Source organism: Eurypyga helias, unplaced genomic scaffold (genome assembly GCF_000690775.1).
Source record: "Eurypyga helias isolate BGI_N326 unplaced genomic scaffold, ASM69077v1 scaffold24968, whole genome shotgun sequence".
Classification (NCBI taxonomy): domain Eukaryota; kingdom Metazoa; phylum Chordata; class Aves; order Eurypygiformes; family Eurypygidae; genus Eurypyga; species Eurypyga helias.
The window spans coordinates 16,909-37,312 of NW_010265605.1; the positions used below are offsets into that span (position 1 = coordinate 16,909).

General features: G+C 47.7%; 1 protein-coding gene across 1 annotated transcript in view; it reads right to left on the reverse strand.

Moving 5' to 3' along the window:
• The window catches only part of LAMB1 (laminin, beta 1), a gene marked incomplete at its 5' end in the record, with an annotated part of 21,040 nt that extends 718 nt beyond the window's left edge, over window positions 1-20,322 (reverse strand). Inside the window, 10 exons of the mRNA XM_010156805.1 lie at window positions 604-763; window positions 2,032-2,208; window positions 3,014-3,155; window positions 3,373-3,580; window positions 4,325-4,469; window positions 4,844-5,047; window positions 6,863-7,104; window positions 8,336-8,520; window positions 10,130-10,499; window positions 20,226-20,322. Coding sequence (XP_010155107.1) covers window positions 604-763; window positions 2,032-2,208; window positions 3,014-3,155; window positions 3,373-3,580; window positions 4,325-4,469; window positions 4,844-5,047; window positions 6,863-7,104; window positions 8,336-8,520; window positions 10,130-10,499; window positions 20,226-20,322 — 1,930 coding nt within the window. The remainder of the gene's footprint in view (window positions 1-603; window positions 764-2,031; window positions 2,209-3,013; window positions 3,156-3,372; window positions 3,581-4,324; window positions 4,470-4,843; window positions 5,048-6,862; window positions 7,105-8,335; window positions 8,521-10,129; window positions 10,500-20,225) is intronic.
• Window positions 20,323-20,404: the final 82 nt, after the last annotated feature.

Genomic DNA, 20,404 nt, shown 5'->3' on the forward strand with positions numbered 1-20,404 from the left:
CTGGTGGCTTTTACAGAACAGTGAGGTGTTTTGGCTTGTTATGGGTTAAGACTATTCAGTGAGTCATTGTAACTGTGCAGAAGCAGCTAAAGGGAAGAATGAGCTCCTGGCCTGGCAAAAACAGAAGGAAAACTTAGTTCCTCCCTGGTAGCTATGGGCAGATTTCCCCCTCCTGGTTCAATCAACTTCAATTGGCAATGGGGAATGTTAAATTAATCTGTAAGCTGGAACTGATGTAGCCTGATTACCTGCTGTTTCAGTAGCTTCCTGGGGTTGGGGGGAGTATTGTTTGAAGATGGGGGTCTTGCTTGAACAGGTTTGTCCTGTCCTAAGCATGGTAGCTGTGTTCCTTCCCGGGAGCAGTCCTCGGAGCAGTGATAGGTGCCAGACCAGAACTTTGTGTCTCACTGTAAATTTCAGCTTTTTCGTAGAAATCTTTGATACAAAGGACGGGAGCGTGTCCATAAGAACACAGAAAGCGCATCAAACCTCCATAACAAAGAACTATTTTCCGTTTTTCCCCTTACTGCTGATGAGTAGCCAGTTTAACAGCGTAACATTGCTTCGTATTCTGACAGCTTACCTCCTCAGGAAGAGCCTTACCTTTGAGTAGCTGGAGTTTGCTGTTCGCTTGTGCCAACAAGGCTTTAGCTTCATCTTGCAACATGCCAGCTTTCCTCCTAGCCTCGGCCGACTCCTCTGTCTTCTTCGCAATGAGATCTTCCACTCTCCCGTATTTGTCGTTCAGCTCGGTGTTGAGGACCTGTAGTTCCAGATGGAAGCACAAGAGGGAGCTCACTCAAAAGGGAACGCAGCAGGAGTTGGCTTTTCCTGCCTCGCCTTTACTCATCCGGGCGTAGGGAGACTGTATACAGGCTGTTAGCTCGGTTAACAAAAGCACAAACAGGGTCGGGCTGGTTCCTGCTTACTATTCAAAGCTTTAAGAACTGGGGTGAAGACTCCCTGGTTTCCCTTTTTGCAGATCTATGGCTGCTTTATGGCTTTAATACTGACACTTGGCAAGGTTTTATGGGATTCAGTTACACAGTTCTGTAACGAACGAAAGCCATGGCCAGTACAGCTGGGAAGCTGCATGCGGTAAGGAGCTGGCGCTGCTTCTGGCTGAATGCTGACATTTAGGGAGGAATACCCTTGTCACTCTTTCAGTAAGCTACGCTGCCTGGTCTGCGTTGGTGAAGGTGCTGCAGAAGTCATGAGGTTGGTTTCTCAGCTCTGCTGCTCTCCGTGAGGTTATAGGATTAAGATCTGTCACCCAGCTGAATTAGAGTTCACGAGCTGCGGCAGTACTGGAAGTCTCTTGTGTTTACTTGGCTGCCACCTGCAATACTACTTAGTGTTTGGAAAGAATTGATTTGATGTATTATCCATCTCTCCTGGCAGAAAAATGCCTCTCTGGAGATGCATGGGCTAACTATAGACAACAGATTGGAGCAACGAAACTTCCCTCGGCAGGTTTGTCAATTGTTACAGAGCATTCTTTTGCTGTTACGAAGGTGCGTAGCAGCCCTTGGGAGCAATGGCATATGGTCGCAGAGCAAATTCTGCATCTCTGATATTTAGAAATGACTCTGGCTTATACTGAGATAACAATTTTTCTTGTTGGTTGACTCTGTATATGCTAAATTCTGGCCTGTTTATCCTGAACCTGTCATTGTCTTGGAACCAGAAATACTCTGTGGAAGGGGAAAAAAAATTGCCAGTTCTGTGACAGATAGTAAAGCTGAGGGACAGAAACAACTATGAAAGGCTGATGGTGTCACAGCATGACAGGTTTCCTGCAGCTATTTTAGGGCCTAAAAACATCCCAACTCTTTTCTTCTCTCTCTATCTGGTGCCAAAAAAAGTAAAAAGCAGCTATCTTTGGTAAGTGCATGAAGTGCCTTTTTTTTTTTTGTCCCTGGTACTTGACCAATAAATGAACTGGATCACAGGTATTCACTAGTGTTCCTTTAGCCAAACCTGGGGTGAGGTTTTTTAGCTCTCCCTTAGCACCATTCCTGAGCTTTTCACCTTTTTAACTTCTTCAGCGTTTTGTTTTGCATTAACAATTTTTTCTTCTATCCTGTCCACGTTCTCTGAATTTGTAGCAGCCTTTTGCTTAAGGTCTTCAACGCTCTTCTCCAGCTCAAAGAGACGCAAGGTAGCATTGTTCAGTGTTTCTTCGGATGCGGCATTTTCTGATTCAATCTAAGAAAGAGGGACAACAGTTACACTTTCAAAAAGACACTGGATATAATAGTAAGCTTTCTGGGAAAGCTGTGATCAGCGAGTCAGCTCAGGTCCATAGATCTGCTATAAACCCCAGTGGTTTAGTTTTGTTACAAATGGCCAATTGCTGTTAGGATGAGAAAGCCCACTGCTGGAAGGCTGGGTATATATGGGGCTGCAAAAACATTAAGGAACACGGTTAAAAAATACCTGATTGTATTACACATGCAGGCGTTGCCTAATGCACAGGCAAACCCGAAGTTTGACATTTGACTCCATCGTGTAATAATGGGCTTGTGAAGCTGCCTGCGCTGGCCAAGCTCCATGGGTGCAGATAGCACTGTGGTCTCATGAGGGCTATGAGATGAAGCCTGAGGATTCGGAATCTGCCAAGACTACAGGGATTTCAATCTGGCATTCCCTTCATTCAGTCTCGTGCTGCAGCGGTGGCTGACACTGACTGCATGGCTACACCCATACGCTACCACTGTGGTGCGACTCTCCAGGGATCTTGGCACACTTACCGTGTTAGAGCTACAATCCTGCTCATTTAACTTAATTGTGCAGGATAAGGGGTGAGAAAAGCTTTGTTTCTTTTTTTAAATGCTCCTCTAGCCTGTGTCATTCTAACTTGGAAGTTTGTGAAGGCAAGAGTGGATTAGATTTATTTTCACTTGCGGTACCCAAGAGCCTTCTCCAGACAGGCTTGCATCAGTTTTTAAATATCAAACTTTAATATACGGTGTTGTTTCTGTGTCTTAAGAAATACTCCTAAAGAACTCACCGAGGTGAGCAGGTCTTGAGTTCCTTTAATATCTTCATCAGCTTGTTTAATGGCTTTTTCAGCTGCATTTTGAGCTTTTTCAGCTTCTTCCAGTGCTGCTTTCACCATGTCTGCAGTGACTTTAACATCTGTTGCACCTTTGCTGTGGAACACAACCATGTTGCTGCTAAAAACGCTTTTACTTGGAACTGGAGAAAGAACTAGTCCTACACTGCAAAGGGGCAATTTTGCCCGTCAGTGAAGGGATGGGAATCTGCATCAGGGTAAGCTGAACTCTGCATTTTCTGACACAATGAAATGAAACACTCCTTCCAGCTATAGGTGACAGGAAACAGCAAATACAGAACAGGGTTGCATACCTGGCTTTTTTAGCTTCCTCCAGTAGCATTTCTGCCCTGGCAATGTCTCCAGCACTCTGCTGCAGAATGACCTCGACATCAGAAAGGCTTTCTACACGCTCACGAATATCTTCCGTCAGGGCTTGCAGCTGCTGGGGAGTGCTCGGCATCTCCATGTTCAGCACTTCGTTAGCCACCGCCTCGATGCTGTCCAGGTCAGCGCTGTCTTCTAGTGGACAGACACAAGTGACAAAGGAGTCAGTGAACGCTTCCCTCTGTCAAGTCTCGGTACTCAAATTGTTGTCCAACCGCTCCCTTAGGAAGGAAAATCATGGGAGAAGTTCCTCCCCCTGACTTACAGAAAATAAACAGTGTTAAAACTGCTTCCTTAGGGTGAAACTTCCCTCTCAGGAGAGGCATGGCAGGTGGGCAGGCCCTGCTGGCTTAGCTCTCTTGGGAGCCATTTGAAGATCTTGGTGATTAGCTACACCATGCTGGGGCTGTTGGGGGGAGACACGAGCCCACAGGAAATGAAGCCAACAGCTGCACCTAAGTGTATTTGTGCTAACTGTAGGCTCGGCCTTGTGCAAACAGGGAAGGAATGGGTTTGCCTTGCTGCCGCTTGCTAGCGAACGAGGCCTGTGTTTAACCTCTGCCTGCTTTCCTACAGAGAGAAACTCCGTTTCTGCCTTTGCTCCCCTTTAACAGTACTTTGTCTTTCTAGCCAGCACTCATGAACACGCTTGGCAAGCTGCAGCAGTACAGCAGCCTCAGCTGAAACATAACATGCCACAGTTGGCTCTCACTTTCCTATTGTCTTTGGTTTTCTCTTGGTTCCAGGTTTCATCGTGCACACTGAGTCTGGCTGAAAGCGGGGGGATGACGCACAGCGCTTGCACTACCCCTTAGATGATTCAGAGCTGAAGATAGTTTTTCATATACCCAGAATTAAAATATAATTTAAGGTTTTTACGCATGAGGAAGTCTCTAATCTGTTTAATAAGGTTTCTCAGGTCTTCGTTGCTTCTGTCCACTTGTTCTTTTGTAGCGTTGGTTTTGAGCAAAACTTCTTGTGCGTTCTGCTTTGCTTCATCAGCTCTCTGCTTTGCCTCAGAAACCTAAAGAGGAACACAGAAGGCCTGATTGCATCTTTGCTTACGCTTTAAGGGCGAGTTTAAAACCAAAAGTCAGCTGGAGTCAGAGGTGATAGTAATGAGAAATGCTTTTTCTCATAAAACTCACAGAACACTTCTAAAAGCTGGCCGTGATCCATACCACCAATGCTAGTTTAAACAACAAGGCTAATGTTTAGGTGTCCGTGAAGTTTCACTTTAGCAAGCTCCCTTTCTGAGGATCTTTGTAAGCATGATGAAGGTACACAACCAAAAAGAAGCATTCTGAAGTAAGCCAGGCACACGCTTTGTCAACCGGTGTCTAAACTTGTGTTACAACTGAAAGATGTTTTAAAATACGTAACAATTGGGCGCGTTACCATTCTGGAGAGTTGCTCAACTTCTGCCAACGCGCTGAGGATGTCTCTGTCGAAATCCATGGCTTTCTGCCAGGCGCTGTGAGCTACGGTTACCAGCCCGTCGCAGCCAGGTCCTCCACACTTCTTCCTGCCATCGGCTGTCCGACAGTTTAAACCGCCGCACAGGGACTCGGCGCAGGAGGCTCCAGCGGGCGTGCCACACGTCTGCAGAGACACAACAGGGGCAACGGTCCCAGCTTTGTTTCCATTGCTGAGCTGCGAGCGGGATGGAGCTGGATGCTGCCCAACTACACTCCAAGCCAGAATGACCTCAGTCTGTCTCCTGTGCCCCCTGCCTTTAGCTGGGTGGCAGATACACCGCTCCCCGATGCTGAAGTTACGGAGGTTCTGAGGGAAACCTTGCCTCGCTTTCAGCATCTGCTTTTCCTGAACACCATCTTTCATCTGCCCCTCAGCTTTGGTTTCGAGCTGGGAGTAGTACTGTCCCTATGCCTTTTGTTTGCTATTAGTTTTCATTACTGTTGGAGAAACTGGCCCTCCCAAGAAGCTGTTTGCACCAAACATTTTCTTCCTTATCAGACTAGTATCTTTTCCTTTGTTCCAATGCCCCAGAAACGTAACAGCAGCTGAAATGCTCCAAGTTGAACAGGAAACTTGGTTCATCTCCCTTAAAAAGCCATTCCATTATCTTAGCCCAAATGTTTGCTCTGATTTCATCTTTCCAGAACACCTTCCAATTGTGAATTTTGTGTTCCCATAGAAAATGTCAGGGTAGACTTTCTTTTTTTTCTAAAAAAGCAAAACTATTGACCAAAAAGTGGGTAATTCACAGTACAATGGTGCTGATATTGAAATTGTTTGGGCAATGAAATCACTCAGGACTTGCTTCAGCCAGAGGGAAGATTGGAAAATTCCCCATTCTTGTGAGGTTCTTTTCCCTCCCTGGGAAAACCACGGGGCTGTGCCAAGTTAGCTGCAGCTGCTCCTGTGAAGTGTAAATGAGTCCCTCTTACCTGGTTGGCATGCAACCCAGCAGTAGCTGGAAAGCAAAAAGGTGGGTTTTTTGGTGTCCCGTGATTCCACCTCCAAGCAACTCCGTGTTTATGGCCTTGATAAACATCTACCCGAGATTTTCAGTCCTCGGGAAGAGTTAATAAGGAATGTAGTGGAAGGGAAGCTAAACAATTAAATGTTTCTTCTCTCCTGAGAAAAAAGGAGGGCTGGGGATGTCGGGAGGGATGGTCACAGTGGTAAAGGACCGGGGACAATTCAGCGTGTGAAGAACTCGTCCCCTAACAGTGGCCTGTCCAGCCCAGGGGAGTTAATGAGCAGTCCCCTGCAGCCTGCCTTCACACGGGATTGTTCTCGGAATGCAGCTGGCCGACTTCAAAGCGAAAATCGAGGGAACACCCAGCCTCTCCCAAGAAAAAGCCACCCTTGATCGTATTTACAGATGAGCAGGCAGCTTCAACAGAGAAAATGCCCTTCTGACTCCAGCTCCCTGTAAGTTCTGCTTGTCGGAAGCAGGACGGGAATGTGATGATGCCAAGGAAGGCATGAGCAGAAGGGCTGCCCAGCCGGGTGCTGCACAGGCAGAGCGTGCGCCCCACGGAGCGGCAGAGAGGAAGAGTAGCCTGGAGAAAGCAAGCGGATGAACTGAGGATGGGCTCTCAGTCCGGCAGACTCGCTACACTTTTCTGCACACGGGAGGCCTGTCCACAGCAAAGGGCTTTGGACTTGAGCTGGGGTGACAAAAAGATGGGTGCTTTGTCAGGGCTGAGAAGGGTACGAGGGAGACCAACACGAAAGGCTGGTGCTTGAAAGCCAGTAGGTCTCAGAGCCCACTGATGAAACAGCCCTGTTCTAGCCCACAACATACGCCATCATCCAACAAACCTTCGCTTTTCGTGAACAATCTCACACTCAAGCTCTAAACGGGTCCTCCCTGCCCGCCGCTTCTTCACAATCTCAACTTTACTTTTGCTACAGGATTTCCACCAGCAATTCCCAGCCACGTACCTTCTCAGCCACTTCGGAGAGATCAAGGCTCTGCAGCTTGCCTGCGAGTTCATCCAGAAGGCGCGACTGCTCCTCTTGTTTAGCCCTGAACTGGGCCTCCTTCTCATTGATTAAGTCTTCCACTTCCTGCCGCGTTCGTGCTGACAGCTCCACGGCGCTATCGGGGTGAACAGTGGAGGCATTGACCCTCTCCTCTGCCTCCAGGGACATCTGGAAATACTTGGTGATACTATCCAAGGCTCCTGCAGAAATGAGACGGAGCTGCTCAGAAGTCTGTTAAATAACCCAAAGAAACACATATTATGGGGGCTGGCAGATGACACATCAGGGTCAGCGAGATGAATATCGAGTGGAATGAAACGCCGGCCTTCGCAGCTATATTCAGTCCCGTGGCAGGGATGGCAGCATTGGGCCTGTTGGTGTGTGGGGGGAAAGCAGTTCATTTTTTGACTCGGCTGACAGCGTGTCAGGTTTGCTGGATTTTAAAGTTAAGCCTTTCCCTGACCCTAGTGACTGAAATCTGCTTGCCCTCCCGGCAAAAGGAGATCCAGCCTTTTAGGTTTACAGGGCAACAGTCCGTTTTCTAAGGATTCGCTTATCCTGTTAGTTCTTCTTGCTCGCCTTGGGATATCTGGCTTTTGGAGTCACTGCTTGGAAACCGGTCAGAGATTTCCTAACAACTGCTTGATGGATGATGCTGATTTATGGAACTGTTAAGTTTCGCACAACTCCCGGAGGGGCCTTGAGCGGGTGTGAGGGACCCCACGGGGATGGCCACACTCTGCACCTCGGGGCAGCTTTCCTCTGCAGCTGCAGGCCAGGGACTCCCCCCTTCTACATCCTACTTGCCTCGCTCTGCAAAATCCCACGCTCACTGGAAAAAAATCTCAGACTTCCTGCAAAGCAGGAAATTAAAAAAAAAAAAATCCTTTGTTTCAAGTTGGGAATGAGGTCAGCTTTCAGAATTTCCAAAGAATTTGGTGACATTCCTCTTCCTCCAGCAAATTTCCATTCTTGGCCCATTTGAAGGTGCCAGAGGGCATGCAAGGCTTGGGTGGCTCGGGAGAACTGAGCCCTTACAGACTGCTCTTAGTCGCCAAGACCCAAGTAGTTTTTCCAGCCAGAAACAGCACTTTAACAGAGAGGGGAGAGCCGGGGAGATGTCCAGGTGTACCCCGGAATCTGTCCCACGTTCAGCAGTCTTGTCTCATTTAAAATGTATTAATCAAGAGCCTTTAAGACAACTCTGTGCCCCAAGAACTTGAGCTGGTTTTGCAAGGGGAGAGAGAGGGGGTGAGGGGGCAACCCCAAAATTCCCACTGCATCAGCGGCTCTGCTAATACACAGAAAGAAGCCGCCCTCCTAGGAACTGTGTTTTACTGCAAGTTAGAAGGTTAACCTGGTATTTAAAACCGTGCAGTGATTAAATCTTTGGCCACCCCACTGCTCTCTCGCCCTCCTTGTGACACTCACCCCGAACATCCGAGATCTTGATGAACTCTAGCTGTTCTGCAAGTTCTTTCACGACACGGTCTAGGCTTTTGGCATCTGTCTCCAGCGCGCTCAAGTTGGCGTCTGTGCTATTGCTCTTCGCTGCTAAGGCCGACAGGTTCTCTGCTACATCGGCTATCTTCACCGTAACGTCTGCTGTCAGCTTTCTGTAAAACACAACGGGGGGAGAGGAAGGGTTGGTTGTAAGCCTCGGTGCTTCACTTCACTAGCAGCGGTGGCTGGAGCTGTGCTGAGCGTCTCCCACGGCAGGAGCTGTAAGTGATCTGTAACAACATGCCTGCCTAGAGCACGGTTTTGTTTCCTTTATCACCCAAAACTACTTTTTAATCTACAGCACGTTTATAAACTCCAAGCACCAAATTGCTCAGAAAACAGCTGCTTTGTGTAAGATTAACTGGAGGCAGATTCCAGAGGCCTGGTGTAATGCTCTTGTATCGTGGCAACTGCATAGGTCAGGGTTGACTACTATGATCCATACATAATTTGCTTCCCATCCCACACAGCTACAAATGCAGTTTTGATTACTACGAGCTCATGGGACAGATTTGAACTTCAGGAAGCAGGGGGGAGAGGGCGGGGGAGGCCTTCGTTTTAATACAATGGATTCTTTTAACTCGTCTGTAAAGATGCCCCCTCGCCAGCCGTTTCTCTAGGGCTAGGAAGGAAAACCTCCCGCCCTCAGCATTCAGCAGGGCCTCAGCGAGGCTTCAGCTAGCGGGATAACCCTAAAAGGAAAGGCAAGCGTATGTTACACATCCATGCTGCTGCAGAGCAGAAGTGGGCATAGGAAGCTATTCCCATCCATGGCGATCCCACCGCTCCCAGTGTTTCCTCATTCTGAAGAACTGGGCAGTATTTAAGCTCTGTGATCAATTTACAGCTCCCTTAACAGCCCAACAGCCTGCTGTTTTCCTTCAAAGCCCAGTACTACTTCTATACAGCCAGCGAGGAGCAGGAACAGAGACGCACACACATATATTAGGGAAAAGCAGCTCCACAGCTGCTCTGACCTCCCTCAGCATGCAGAGCCCAAATGCAGCAGCAACCCCCAGCTCTCCAGCCGGAGAGGGGGAGCTGCAGGGCACAAGCATATCCCTAATTGAGACATTTGTGCTTTAATCCTCGCCCTTCTGCTTTGTGCAGCCCCCTTTACAATGCAAAAGCAGGCTGGAGCACACAGGGCAAGAAAGCACCCGTAATCCTGCTTGATGTTAAGCTGCCCCATCTCCAAAAGCACAAACTACCATCTTCTGGGGGCTTAGGCCTAAAACAAAGCTCCTACCCTGAGAAAAATGGAAACAATCCGTGCTATAAAGCTGGTGCTTCCCCACACACACGCTCATAGTGCAGAAAGAAGCCCAAGTTTCCAACTCATCGGCAACACATGGAAATCCAGGAATCTAATCTCTCCGCTCTTCATTCTCTCACATAATAGCGCTTTGTCCTTTGCCCCAGGGGAGGGCAAGGCAAGTGAGTGGCTCCACAGTAATTAGCTGCCTGGGGGGCAGTGGGAGCAGGACAACCCCTGCCCAGAGCAGGGTAGCTGCCTTCCCTGGCCAGGTTTCTGGTGGGACAGATGCCGGCTGCCGGTGCCGAGCATGGCAAGGCACTCCACCAGCGCCGGGAGCTGCAGCGTGCCTCGCCGGGCTGGAGGAGCGGAGCTGGGCCATCAGGCACCCCAGCAAATCCAAACTCACTGGCACTCCCAGCTCCTTCCGACGCTGGACTTACCCCTGTAACTGTGACCATACTCACTCTGCTTCCTCGAAGAGATTCCCAATGTTTTTCAGGGGCTCAGCAGCTGGATTTTGAGCAATGATGGTTTTAATTTCACTGAGCTTCTCCTCCAGGGTGCTGAGTGTCTGCTGGTATGGACCAGTGACTCCAGTGATTTTGAGAGCATTAGCCCTATCGAGGAACTGCTGGGTCCTATTAGCAAGTTCGCCGATGATCACGTCCCAGAGGGCGAAGCAGCGGTGGCACGGCACGCAGTCGGGGAAGAAGCCCGAGTAGCCCCGGGAGCACTTGTCGCAGCGCGGCCCTTCCACCCCTTCGTTGCAGATGCACTGCCCCGTGGCGCGGTCGCACTGCGGCGTCTGGATGCCACGAGGGTTGCAGTCGCAAGCTGGAAGGGGAAAAAGAAGGCATGTGTGAAGGCCAAGGTGAGGGAAATGACACTGAAATAGGGAAATGCGTATTGAAGTGGTGTCTGGTTTATCATCAGCTAATTGTGGATGTCTGCTTGGTTACGGGGGAACCAGGGCGGAATGTGAAAGGGGAGAGAGACAAGCAAATAGCTCTAGGGGAGACCAGGATTTGCATATCTCAGAAACAGGCATAATAATGGAGGGAGGCTGGGGGCTTCTTGTGATGTTTGGATGTCAGTTGGATAGCAATTCAAGACAAAGATTCCAGTTTCACTCCTACAACGAAGAGTGAGTGAAGCTTTCCAGGCAGGAAAAGAAACAACAGGCAGGGACATGGCACAGCAAAACATGGAAGAAATAGAAAAAGTGAACAAGGACAACCATTTACTGTTGTCACAGTACACAGTAAAAGGAGATAGTTGACGATACAGCACTTAGAACTAAGTGGTGGAGCTCCCTACTGCGAGGCACTGTGGGTGCCAAAACTTTAAGTGGCTTCAAAGAAGTACACAACACATGTATGCAGCAACAGGAACAGAGATGATTTCAAAGGTGGCTGGACAACCAATTACTGTCTTCTCCAGCCCAGGAGCAGGGGTCAGCCAAGGAACCCAGCAGATCAAAAAAAAAAAATCAACCACCCTCCCCTGCACCTCCCACAAAAAACACAGTAAAAGGAGATAGTTGACTATACAGCACTTAGAACTAAGTGGTGGAGCTCCCTACTGCGAGGCACTGTGGGTGCCAAAACTTTAAGTGGCTTCAAAGAAGTACACAACACATGTATGCAGCAACAGGAACAGAGATGATTTCAAAGGTGGCTGATAGCCTGTGCAGAGGCACAGGGCCTGGCTCAGGACGTGCTCCTGCCACGGATGGTGAGAAAACATTCACAACATGCATCGAGGAGCCTGGCACTAGGCTGATGTTTTGGGTATACAGCAAATGGGGAAAAAAAAAAAAATCGGCAGTGAAAAGTAGAACAGAACAAAGAATGTGGTCATGGGCAGCCCTGTCTGAGGGAGGAGAGAGAAGTCTTATCCAACACAGGCACTAATGACCAAGAGCCTACACTCTGCTTGTCACTCTCAAGTGGGAATGAGGACCATTAACAGATTATTATTTTTTTACAATTATTCCACACTTTGAGCACCAACTCAGGAGTTAGTATTCATACCTTACTGAAACAAACTTTCATTCTTATTTTATATTTCTAACTGTGAACACCTGACTATTTTTAAATGCTAGTGAGGCAAGACCCAGGGGCTCCAGGTGTTTGCCAAACTGCAGTGGTATGGTTTGGGCAACACCCTCTTTTAACAAGCTTTTAGAATACAGATGCATGTTGGCACTAACCCTCCATGAAGAAAAGTTATTCAATTAACTTACTGATGCACAGTAATTTCTAAAAGCACAGACCCCCTTTGCACACAATAATACTATCAGGAGAAGCGTTTCCTTGCAGTAAGGCTGCCACTTGACCTCTCCTCCTCCTTAATTACACAGGCAGTGGCGGCAGCAGAGGAAATTACCAATCTCCAAGGTTTTTAATAAAGGGATGGCAGCAAAGGATGAAAAGAGAGGCCTTGGAAACAGGCAGGTCACCTACCCACCATCGTGGTGGAGTACATACGAAGCGGGTCAAGCACCCACTCCTTGAACAGGAAAAGGACCTGATAAAAGCCTTCACACATTGATTTACCAGGCATCCTTGAAGGAGGTTAATGGTTCAGAAAGGTCCATAAATCAATTCACACACCCCAAGCACATGCCCCCTTGAAAAAAAAGGGGAAAACACAAAGCCGTTTTCAAGATTGTGCATTGTTTGCTTCAATGGCAAAACACAGTGGTGGTCTTCAGTTCAAAAATGACACAAAGAGAGCCTCAGCAGGACAAATCGCTCCTCAACCGAATGACTTTCTTGTACAATGTGAATATGATAGGCAAGAGACAAAAATAACTTCTGCTGCCTGCACAATTGAGCAAAATGATCCTTTGTTCTTTGAATTATACCCTGACACAAGAGGTTGTTTTTACTTTACATCGAAAGTGCTTAAGTAGTCAACTTGCCATGGAATATGTTCCCTGCAGGCAAACTGCAAGTTCCTGTTTGGAGGAGGTCAGTTAACCCTCCTGTCAACTAATAAGGGTCTCAGTATAATGATGAATTGTCCAAATTCCTCTGCATAGGAAGAGGCTAAATGGCATGTGGGTTTTTCCTCAAAGATTCTGAGATGTGATCAAGTTACATGAAAACTTGCTGCTGGCAAATCAGATCACTGTATTTACTTGAGGATTTAAAAAGCTTAAAGTGAAAAAAAAAAAAAAAAAATCCATGTTGGTAATTCTACTCCTGAATACCTGCATGTTCAGGAGAGGCAGATGACGTGGCTTTAGCAGCATTTACATGGTAATGTGGATTCCAAAATCTCCGGAGCTAGAAAATGCTGGGGAATGGGAGAGGAGAATTTAAGTACTAACTCGGAGAATGGGAGAGGAGAATTTAAGTACTAACTTGTTTGCAAAGTGAAAACCCAAACTCAGCAGCTGCCTGTTGGGAGATGATAAAGAGCCAAGTCATTTGTTCAGTTGAAAGAACCACCACGTTTCTAGAATTCTACAAAAATTCCAAACTGAGTTTTGTGGAACCCACGAGGAAATTGCTCAGGGTGGCTGGAAACACTACTGTGGGTTATTTATCCGGTTTAGGATTCTCTAACGAGCCCAGAAGCAGGCAATGCTGGCTCTGCGTTCTTTCAGTAGTGTGAATCCAACCTACAGAAAACGCCTTTGAAAAGCGCTGGTTTCATACCTGCTCTTTCCTTCTGGTCTTCCCAAGTCATTAACCACGCACAGGACCACATCAGCTTTCAAACCAAAAGGTACCACTGAAGAGATAACTTTATCTCTATTTTGAAATAAAATCAGAGTCTAAAGGAAAACAAGGTAAAACCTCCCTCAGAACTGAAATAAGATTTTATTTTCTTCCCATTTTCAGAATTTGGGAGGCATTTTCACGTTAGTGGCACGATCTCTAGCTACAGCCCTCGGACAACTCCTAACTGTGGCACTGACTGAAACATTTCGTGAATTCTCACAAAAGCATCACTGCTCCTCTTACAGCTCACACCCTGTGAGGAAACCTCTTCATCTCACCAATGACACGTGCGTGCCAGCATTCGGTTACGCGCGATTGTCGGGTTTAGAGTCTAGGTGACCCTAGCAACCCACAGAAACCACTCTTCTGCCTTCCAAGGCCACGTAGAACACGACCTCCAACTTTAGCAGAGGAGTTCTATATTCCATGTGCCGGCCACCACCAAAAAGCCATTTCACACCCTGGCACGGAGCACATCCAAGACTTGCTGAGAGCATTTTCTCTTTATAGCACAGTGGGGATCAAACCCTCAACTGACTTCAGCTGCGGTGTCTTCTCAAAAAGAAGTAAGCAAGCCTAGGACAAGATCATATAAAGCCTTCTAGGCAGCGAGGAGCACCTTGAACACCGTGGGCCACCAGGCAAAGAGCTCAGTGCACAGGTTTCACGTCTTTGCCTTACGCAACGCCTGCTTACCAAGCACCCGCTGGCTTCAGTCTCTATGGGATTTCAGGGCCCAATTTTGTCCTAAAGTGACAAAGAGGAAACTGTCCTAAAGGGACAAAAGCACAGTGACAATGGCACTATCTATGAGAAGGGAGAGGAGAATTGGAAAAGGCTAGCACAGGATTGGCAAACAGCTCATGGAAGAATAACCTTGTGCCAAGTTACACATCCATCGTTCGTGACAGAGGGTGCATATCCACCGAAAGGATTCCTGTGACATTTTATTATTCCTGCCAAAGAACTGGGATGTGAAAACAGGAGATGCCTTGATTTCCATCACCTGCTAGAAACAGAGCGAACACCGCGGCAGAAAGATCCAGCATGCCATGCCCAGGATTGGTTTTGGCCAAAGCACCCCAACATCACACCTGGCCACAGCAGAGTTCAGGCTCCTCTACCACCTCCTTTGTTAATGTCCAGCTATTCCTATGGCCACCATGTGAGGCAGCTCTGGGCAGCCCCATGCTAACGACCCTCTCGGTTACAGCAGTTTTGCTTCTGAGGTACTCAAGCAGGCAAAGGCAACACAATCTTCAAAGCACAGCTTGGCTCTGGAGATTCCAGCTCTAACCAGCACGCTCTAACGTCTGATCTAACACTTGAGTAGCTGAGCCACATCTAATTTTAGCATATGCCTGGTTTATCTAATTCTCCCCAACAACAGAAAACACGCAGGCACGTCTAAGGATGCAGAAGTGTTTTGTATACTACCCAGTAGCTAGCAATGACTTTATACTCCACCTAACATAGTATCTGTGGAACAGGGAAAGATAAGTCCTATAAGCTCTTTTTAAACGCCTAACTTAGGCTCACATGACTAGAAGTTGGGAACAGTGGTTCATTTTGTACTATAAAACCACACAGATGCTGAGTTTACTGCGAGACATTTAGATGCCTTAACGAGTTTGGGTTGGAAACGGCCTCCAAGACAAATGGTTGATTATTCTCCCTTCATACAGAGGGGAGGACGAAGGCCGGGGTGAAGGGCTGCACATTAACACAGACTGGGCTGCTTGCTTTGAAGATCAGTTAGAGAGGGATCAAATCTGTCCCCGGATAAGCAGAGCAGGACACTGCATTACCTCCCATGGAAAATACAGCAGAGGAAAAAGAGTTCTTTGAAATCACTGGTCACAGATCTGAGGGTTTTCAAAGGAGCATTTACCAAGTTAAACAATAGGTTTCTGTTTCAAAATGTCATTTTGGAACTGGGCGTATTGTTTTCTTTAATTGTTTAACTCAATCAGACATTCTTATGTGGCATACTCTGACTTAAGTGAAATTTTCTAGCCGAATTCTTCAGTCAGGATCTGCTGATTAGCAACTTATGACTACAAAAGATTGTAGCTGCATCTATTTACAAATGCATGTGCATACATACACACAGAATTTTTATAACACCTTGATCAATGCGTTTCTCTTTCGGTAATGGTTTTTTTTCCTGATCTTAAAGATAAAAGCAACACTAATACGTGCTTATTGAATGTACTCTGGGATTTGTTCTCTTGGCTTTCTACAGAAGACGTAAATGACTAACTTGTGTGGTCTGCTTCAAGCTCAGAGATCTGAGCCACTTTATCTTTCACTTAGTCTGATGGCTCTGCTACCTTTCTGTCTGATTTTAAATATTTGGAACTCACTTGCATTCAAGCTACTGTAATTTAATATGTGGCACACTTGCATATCACTTAATTTCACAGAATCGTAGAATCACAGAATGGTTTGGGTTGGAAGGGACCTTACAGATCACCTAGTTCCAACCCCCCTGCCATGGGCAGGGACAATTTAAACTAAGGTGCACCAGAGCAGTAGATCAGCCGCAGTGTTTTAACACCTTATTGTAGGATGCTAGAAACAAATGAGTGTCACGCATCATCCTACACAGAACAGAAATCGTTTCCGCATAAATATTTTCTTTACTTCTTGAGATCAGGGATGGAAAGTATCAAATGTTTAACTCCTCCACAGCAAAAAACAAAAGGTTTGTTCAAACGTGATTTCCTGGCACCATTTCCCAGCGGTAGTGAGGCACTATGATGATAAAACCATTCAGCAATTTGTAAGGTTGAAAGTTTTGCAAAGCTAGCAAATTTCTGAACAATCAGCTATTGATTCAAGTTACTCTGTAAGCATATTGCTAACTCCTAACATTTCGTTATGATTTTCAGTATGAGTGTTAAGATAAGATCCCAGCCTGGAATGACCAGGCTTGTGCTGCGTTTTAACCTGCTAACAGACCTTGCCAAGAGGGGCTGTTTTCTGGAAACAATCAATATACATTACAATATTTTAAGACCACAGGTCAATTGAAATTATGAAAGCCAAAGTAAAAATTTATTTCCTTTAGGGTAGAATTTGTCTGGCTTCCTTTAGACACTTATCACAGAAGGAAAATAAACACCTCCTAATCTTTCTCTCTGTACCATAAACACATCCCGAAAAGCAGCCTACATGACTAGTAAGACCCAGGTGTTAAATTAAGATTACGAAGCTTATTTTTAAATGGCAGTGGAGTAATTTTCAGTGAACAGATGTTTTGGCACCAGGTATGTAACAAAAAAAAACCCTATAAAACACAAAAAAAACCCCAACAAAACACCAAAACCCAAACCAAAAAAAAAAGCTTTCTGCCAATCTCTGCAATTAGTATTTGATAAAAACATGACCTTTTTCATCTTAGTAAAATTAAATAGGGCTGGATACTCAGGTCCAACACAGAAAAATATGGACAAAGGTATGCTGCTTGCAAAGGGGATATAGGAATACAACCTAACTTCCAATATCATACAGCTCCTTTTACTAACTGCACTCTGATCTGTTTGTTCAACTAAAACAGTAAGGATGGTAGAATTATCTTCTTTATATTACATGCAACACATAAATTTCGAATATCTGTTGTGCAAGGGCATTGTTCAAACCGCCCCTGCAGCCATGCCGCATCTCAGAGGCTTCCTGGGAGCCTGGAGCCTCCTGCCAGAAATGTGCTTTGCGGGCTGAAGTCGGTGCAGAGCTCAGCATGCTGAGTCCTGCACTTTGGTTGCCAGGCTTTGGAAAAGCTCCAGCAGAATGCCTGGGAGAGCAGAGTTTGATGAAATCTGTAATCCCATTATTTACTACCTTAGCAAGGATTTTTATGCACATGCACACATTCACGTGCAGGCTCGTGTAGAGCTGCCTATAGCTCGTAGCTCAAGCAACAGCCAGATGAGTTCTGCAAAGGGACTGGCACTGTGAACAGATGATGCTCAGTGCACAGCTCATGCTCACGAATATCTCACAGGATTAGATATTTCCTGAGGCTGAGACATTTGCTGGGCTTTTCCCTATCCTCTAGGCATCTCCTGTGCTTGTTTCAGGCATTATGTTAAATTAAATTAGTAACTATTGTGGGTTTTTTTAAAGCACGAGATAAGTAGGCTCCGTAGACCCAGTCCTGTGGTGTGTCTGGGGTGGTGTGAGTGGGCATCTGGGCATCTGTGGGTGGTGGGAGTGTCCCCAGTACCGAGGGGTCCAGATGCTGCCCAAACGGAGGTATCTACCTTAACTTGACCCAGTGGTCTGGTCCCAGAACGATCACTGGGGACAGACACCAGATGAGGCTTTCTGTCCACCACAGGGAGCACAGACTGCAAATCAAAGCACCCGGACCAGGTGCAAAAACCTGCCTCCCCCACCTTCTCCTTCACCATCTCCAGTCTTACCAAGATTTCTACAAAACAAGTCACAGGCAGCAGCCTGCAGTGGTCACTGCCACCCATGGGGACAGCAGGAAAGCTTGCCCCGGAGTCCAGTTTCCAGCAGAGCGTGCTGGGACCCCGGGGCCATCTCCACAGCTCAGTGCTGCTGTGAGTGCCTGGGAACCTGGGGGAGCTGTGGACCCCCGCTTGTCCTAGATGGGCCATTTTGTACCTCTCCACATAGCTGTGTCCAGAGTTCTTTGTAGGCACTTGTGTTCACTTGACCTCACTTTTTTCTTTTTATAGCAATTAAAAGATGTGTAAAGGGTGTCACAGCAATGCCGGCAGCCCAGTCTCCACTTCTCAGCGGGAACTCCTGTCTCTTTGCACCAACAGTCTGAAGAGATCACACGTTACTGTCCCTGGAGTGATGCACCCTGCGATTGCCAACCTTCCGCAGAGCCACTTGCCCTGGTCAACAGCGGTTCCCACCCTGGAGTCATCAGGACTGCCATCTACACCTCCCCATCAGCTCAGTGCCCGCAGCAAAGACCGTCCATACTCACACAGTTCAGAGCTCTTGCTGTTCCCTGTATAGATCAGTTTGTACTTTCTTCCGGAACGCAGCACAACACATGTGGTAACGAAAGCTTGGGCCAGCACGAGCACGCTGCCGAGGGCAGGTGGCAAACGCCATGGCCAGGAGTCCCTGCATCCCTCTGCAGCTGGAGCCGCTGTCTTTGTGACGAATCCCCGTCTCGCTTCCAGCTGCACCTTGGCCGCAGGCCATACGTAAGCTGTTTTCCAGGGGCATTGCTCTGCAGCTCCTTAAATGGCACAGCTTTCCAGTTCGCCCACAAACCTCTTACCGCTGAGAGCTGCTACCTGCCCACGCGGCGGCTGCACGTCTGCCAGCTGGCACATCAGCCCCTGCTCGCCGGGACTAACGAGGGCTGAGAAGTCCCTTCTCTCCCTGCTGAGGAAGGACGCGAAGCAGGGCGGGAGGCACTGACCCCGCCATGCCGGGGAGACTGGGCAGCGCCGCGGGGCTGGGTGTGCTCCATGAACACACACGGAGTCTGTCCGGGGCATCATGCCACAGGCTACTGCGGCTCAGCCCTGGGCACCGTCTCTCCCAGCTGCCACAGAGACTGCCTGTTGGATGCAATCCTGAAGGAAAATCTGCATTTCCACCCAAGCAAGTCTCCTGTGTTACTTGGGGGGAGAAGGGGCAGTGGGTTGGAAGGAGAGTGTAGAGCTTGCATGGCAAAAACAGGCTCTGAAGAATATATCCTCTCTTCACTTCTGAAACGTTAAAAAGCAGGTTTTCACATGCTCAAAAGGCAGCAGAAACTCCATGAGAGACCAGAAATGCTGGTACAGCTGCAAAATCCTGCTGACAAGGCATGCAGATGGACTCCATCAATAAACCCTGATGGAGACAGCTGATACCAAGAGACAATCCCTGCCCTGGAGCTAGCAGGGTCAGCACCCCTCACCACACCAGAACACACACAAGCCTCCCGAAAAAGCTGCCTTGTCATCCCTTGAGAAACCCAATATGTACTCAGGAACCAGGACAATTCCCCAGTCCTTTCATCTGCTGCATTAACCAAGTAGCTGTGGCCTGCCTATCTGGTTAGATAATGGGCTCTAAGGTATCTCTATTGTAAGAGATTTATTAAAGACCACAGCAAGCACATTCCTCCCTGCAGGAAAAAATACCTTAATCTACTGCAAACCCTCCTGGCAAAGGCTCCTATTTGAAGAGATCAGAGATACAAGTTTGTTCTGGTCTGGACAGTGTTTGAAGTTTCTTTTCCAGTTAATGAACAGACTTGTTTATAAAGAAAGGACAGAGAGCATCCAGTTTTCTAAACAAGAGACTTCATGGCGCTCTGTTGTGCGGCATGCAGCTATGGCTAACTCACTCCGTGGTCTTTGCTCCCTCCTCTGTTTTTATCTGAAGTATGAGCGAAGACTGCTACCAAATCAGAAACACTGTTTCTTCAGGTCCAGTCTCCCTGTCAAAGACAGGGCAGTGGTCTTCCACTGTGTACAATGGAAAGTCAAAGGAAACTGGTTTCCAGACCAATTGTCAAACCCAAACACTTGCTGTATGTTTTCTTACCGCACAGGATTACCTGACAGCACTGCAACCTAACAGTTGGTTTCTAAGTAAGGGTCCAACAAGAAATAAAATAAACCAGGCAAGCACCGGGCTGGCCCCTGCCGTGCCCAGAGGCATCAAAACCCCAGGAACAGGGTTCCCACCATGCCTTCCTCCCTCACTTCCAAGGCTCGTGGGGGCACTGGCAGGGACCTCTCCCGTCTAGGGTGTCCCAGTGCAGCAGGAGGTGATGGTGCGCCTGGCCACTGGGACATTTCCAAAGAAGCAGGCAGCACAGGAGCATTGGACTCACCTCGGCACTCCACGCCTGGGTCGCCCCAGAAGAGCTCCTGGCACTCCCGGCAGGTCCGGCCTCCAAAGCCCGGCATGCACTGGCACTGTCCCGTGAACTGCCAAAAACCCAACGGGAGATGTGGTCACCTCAGCAGCTCGGCCCCGCGCAGAGTGGAGGCCTAGCCCCGGGAGCGCGCC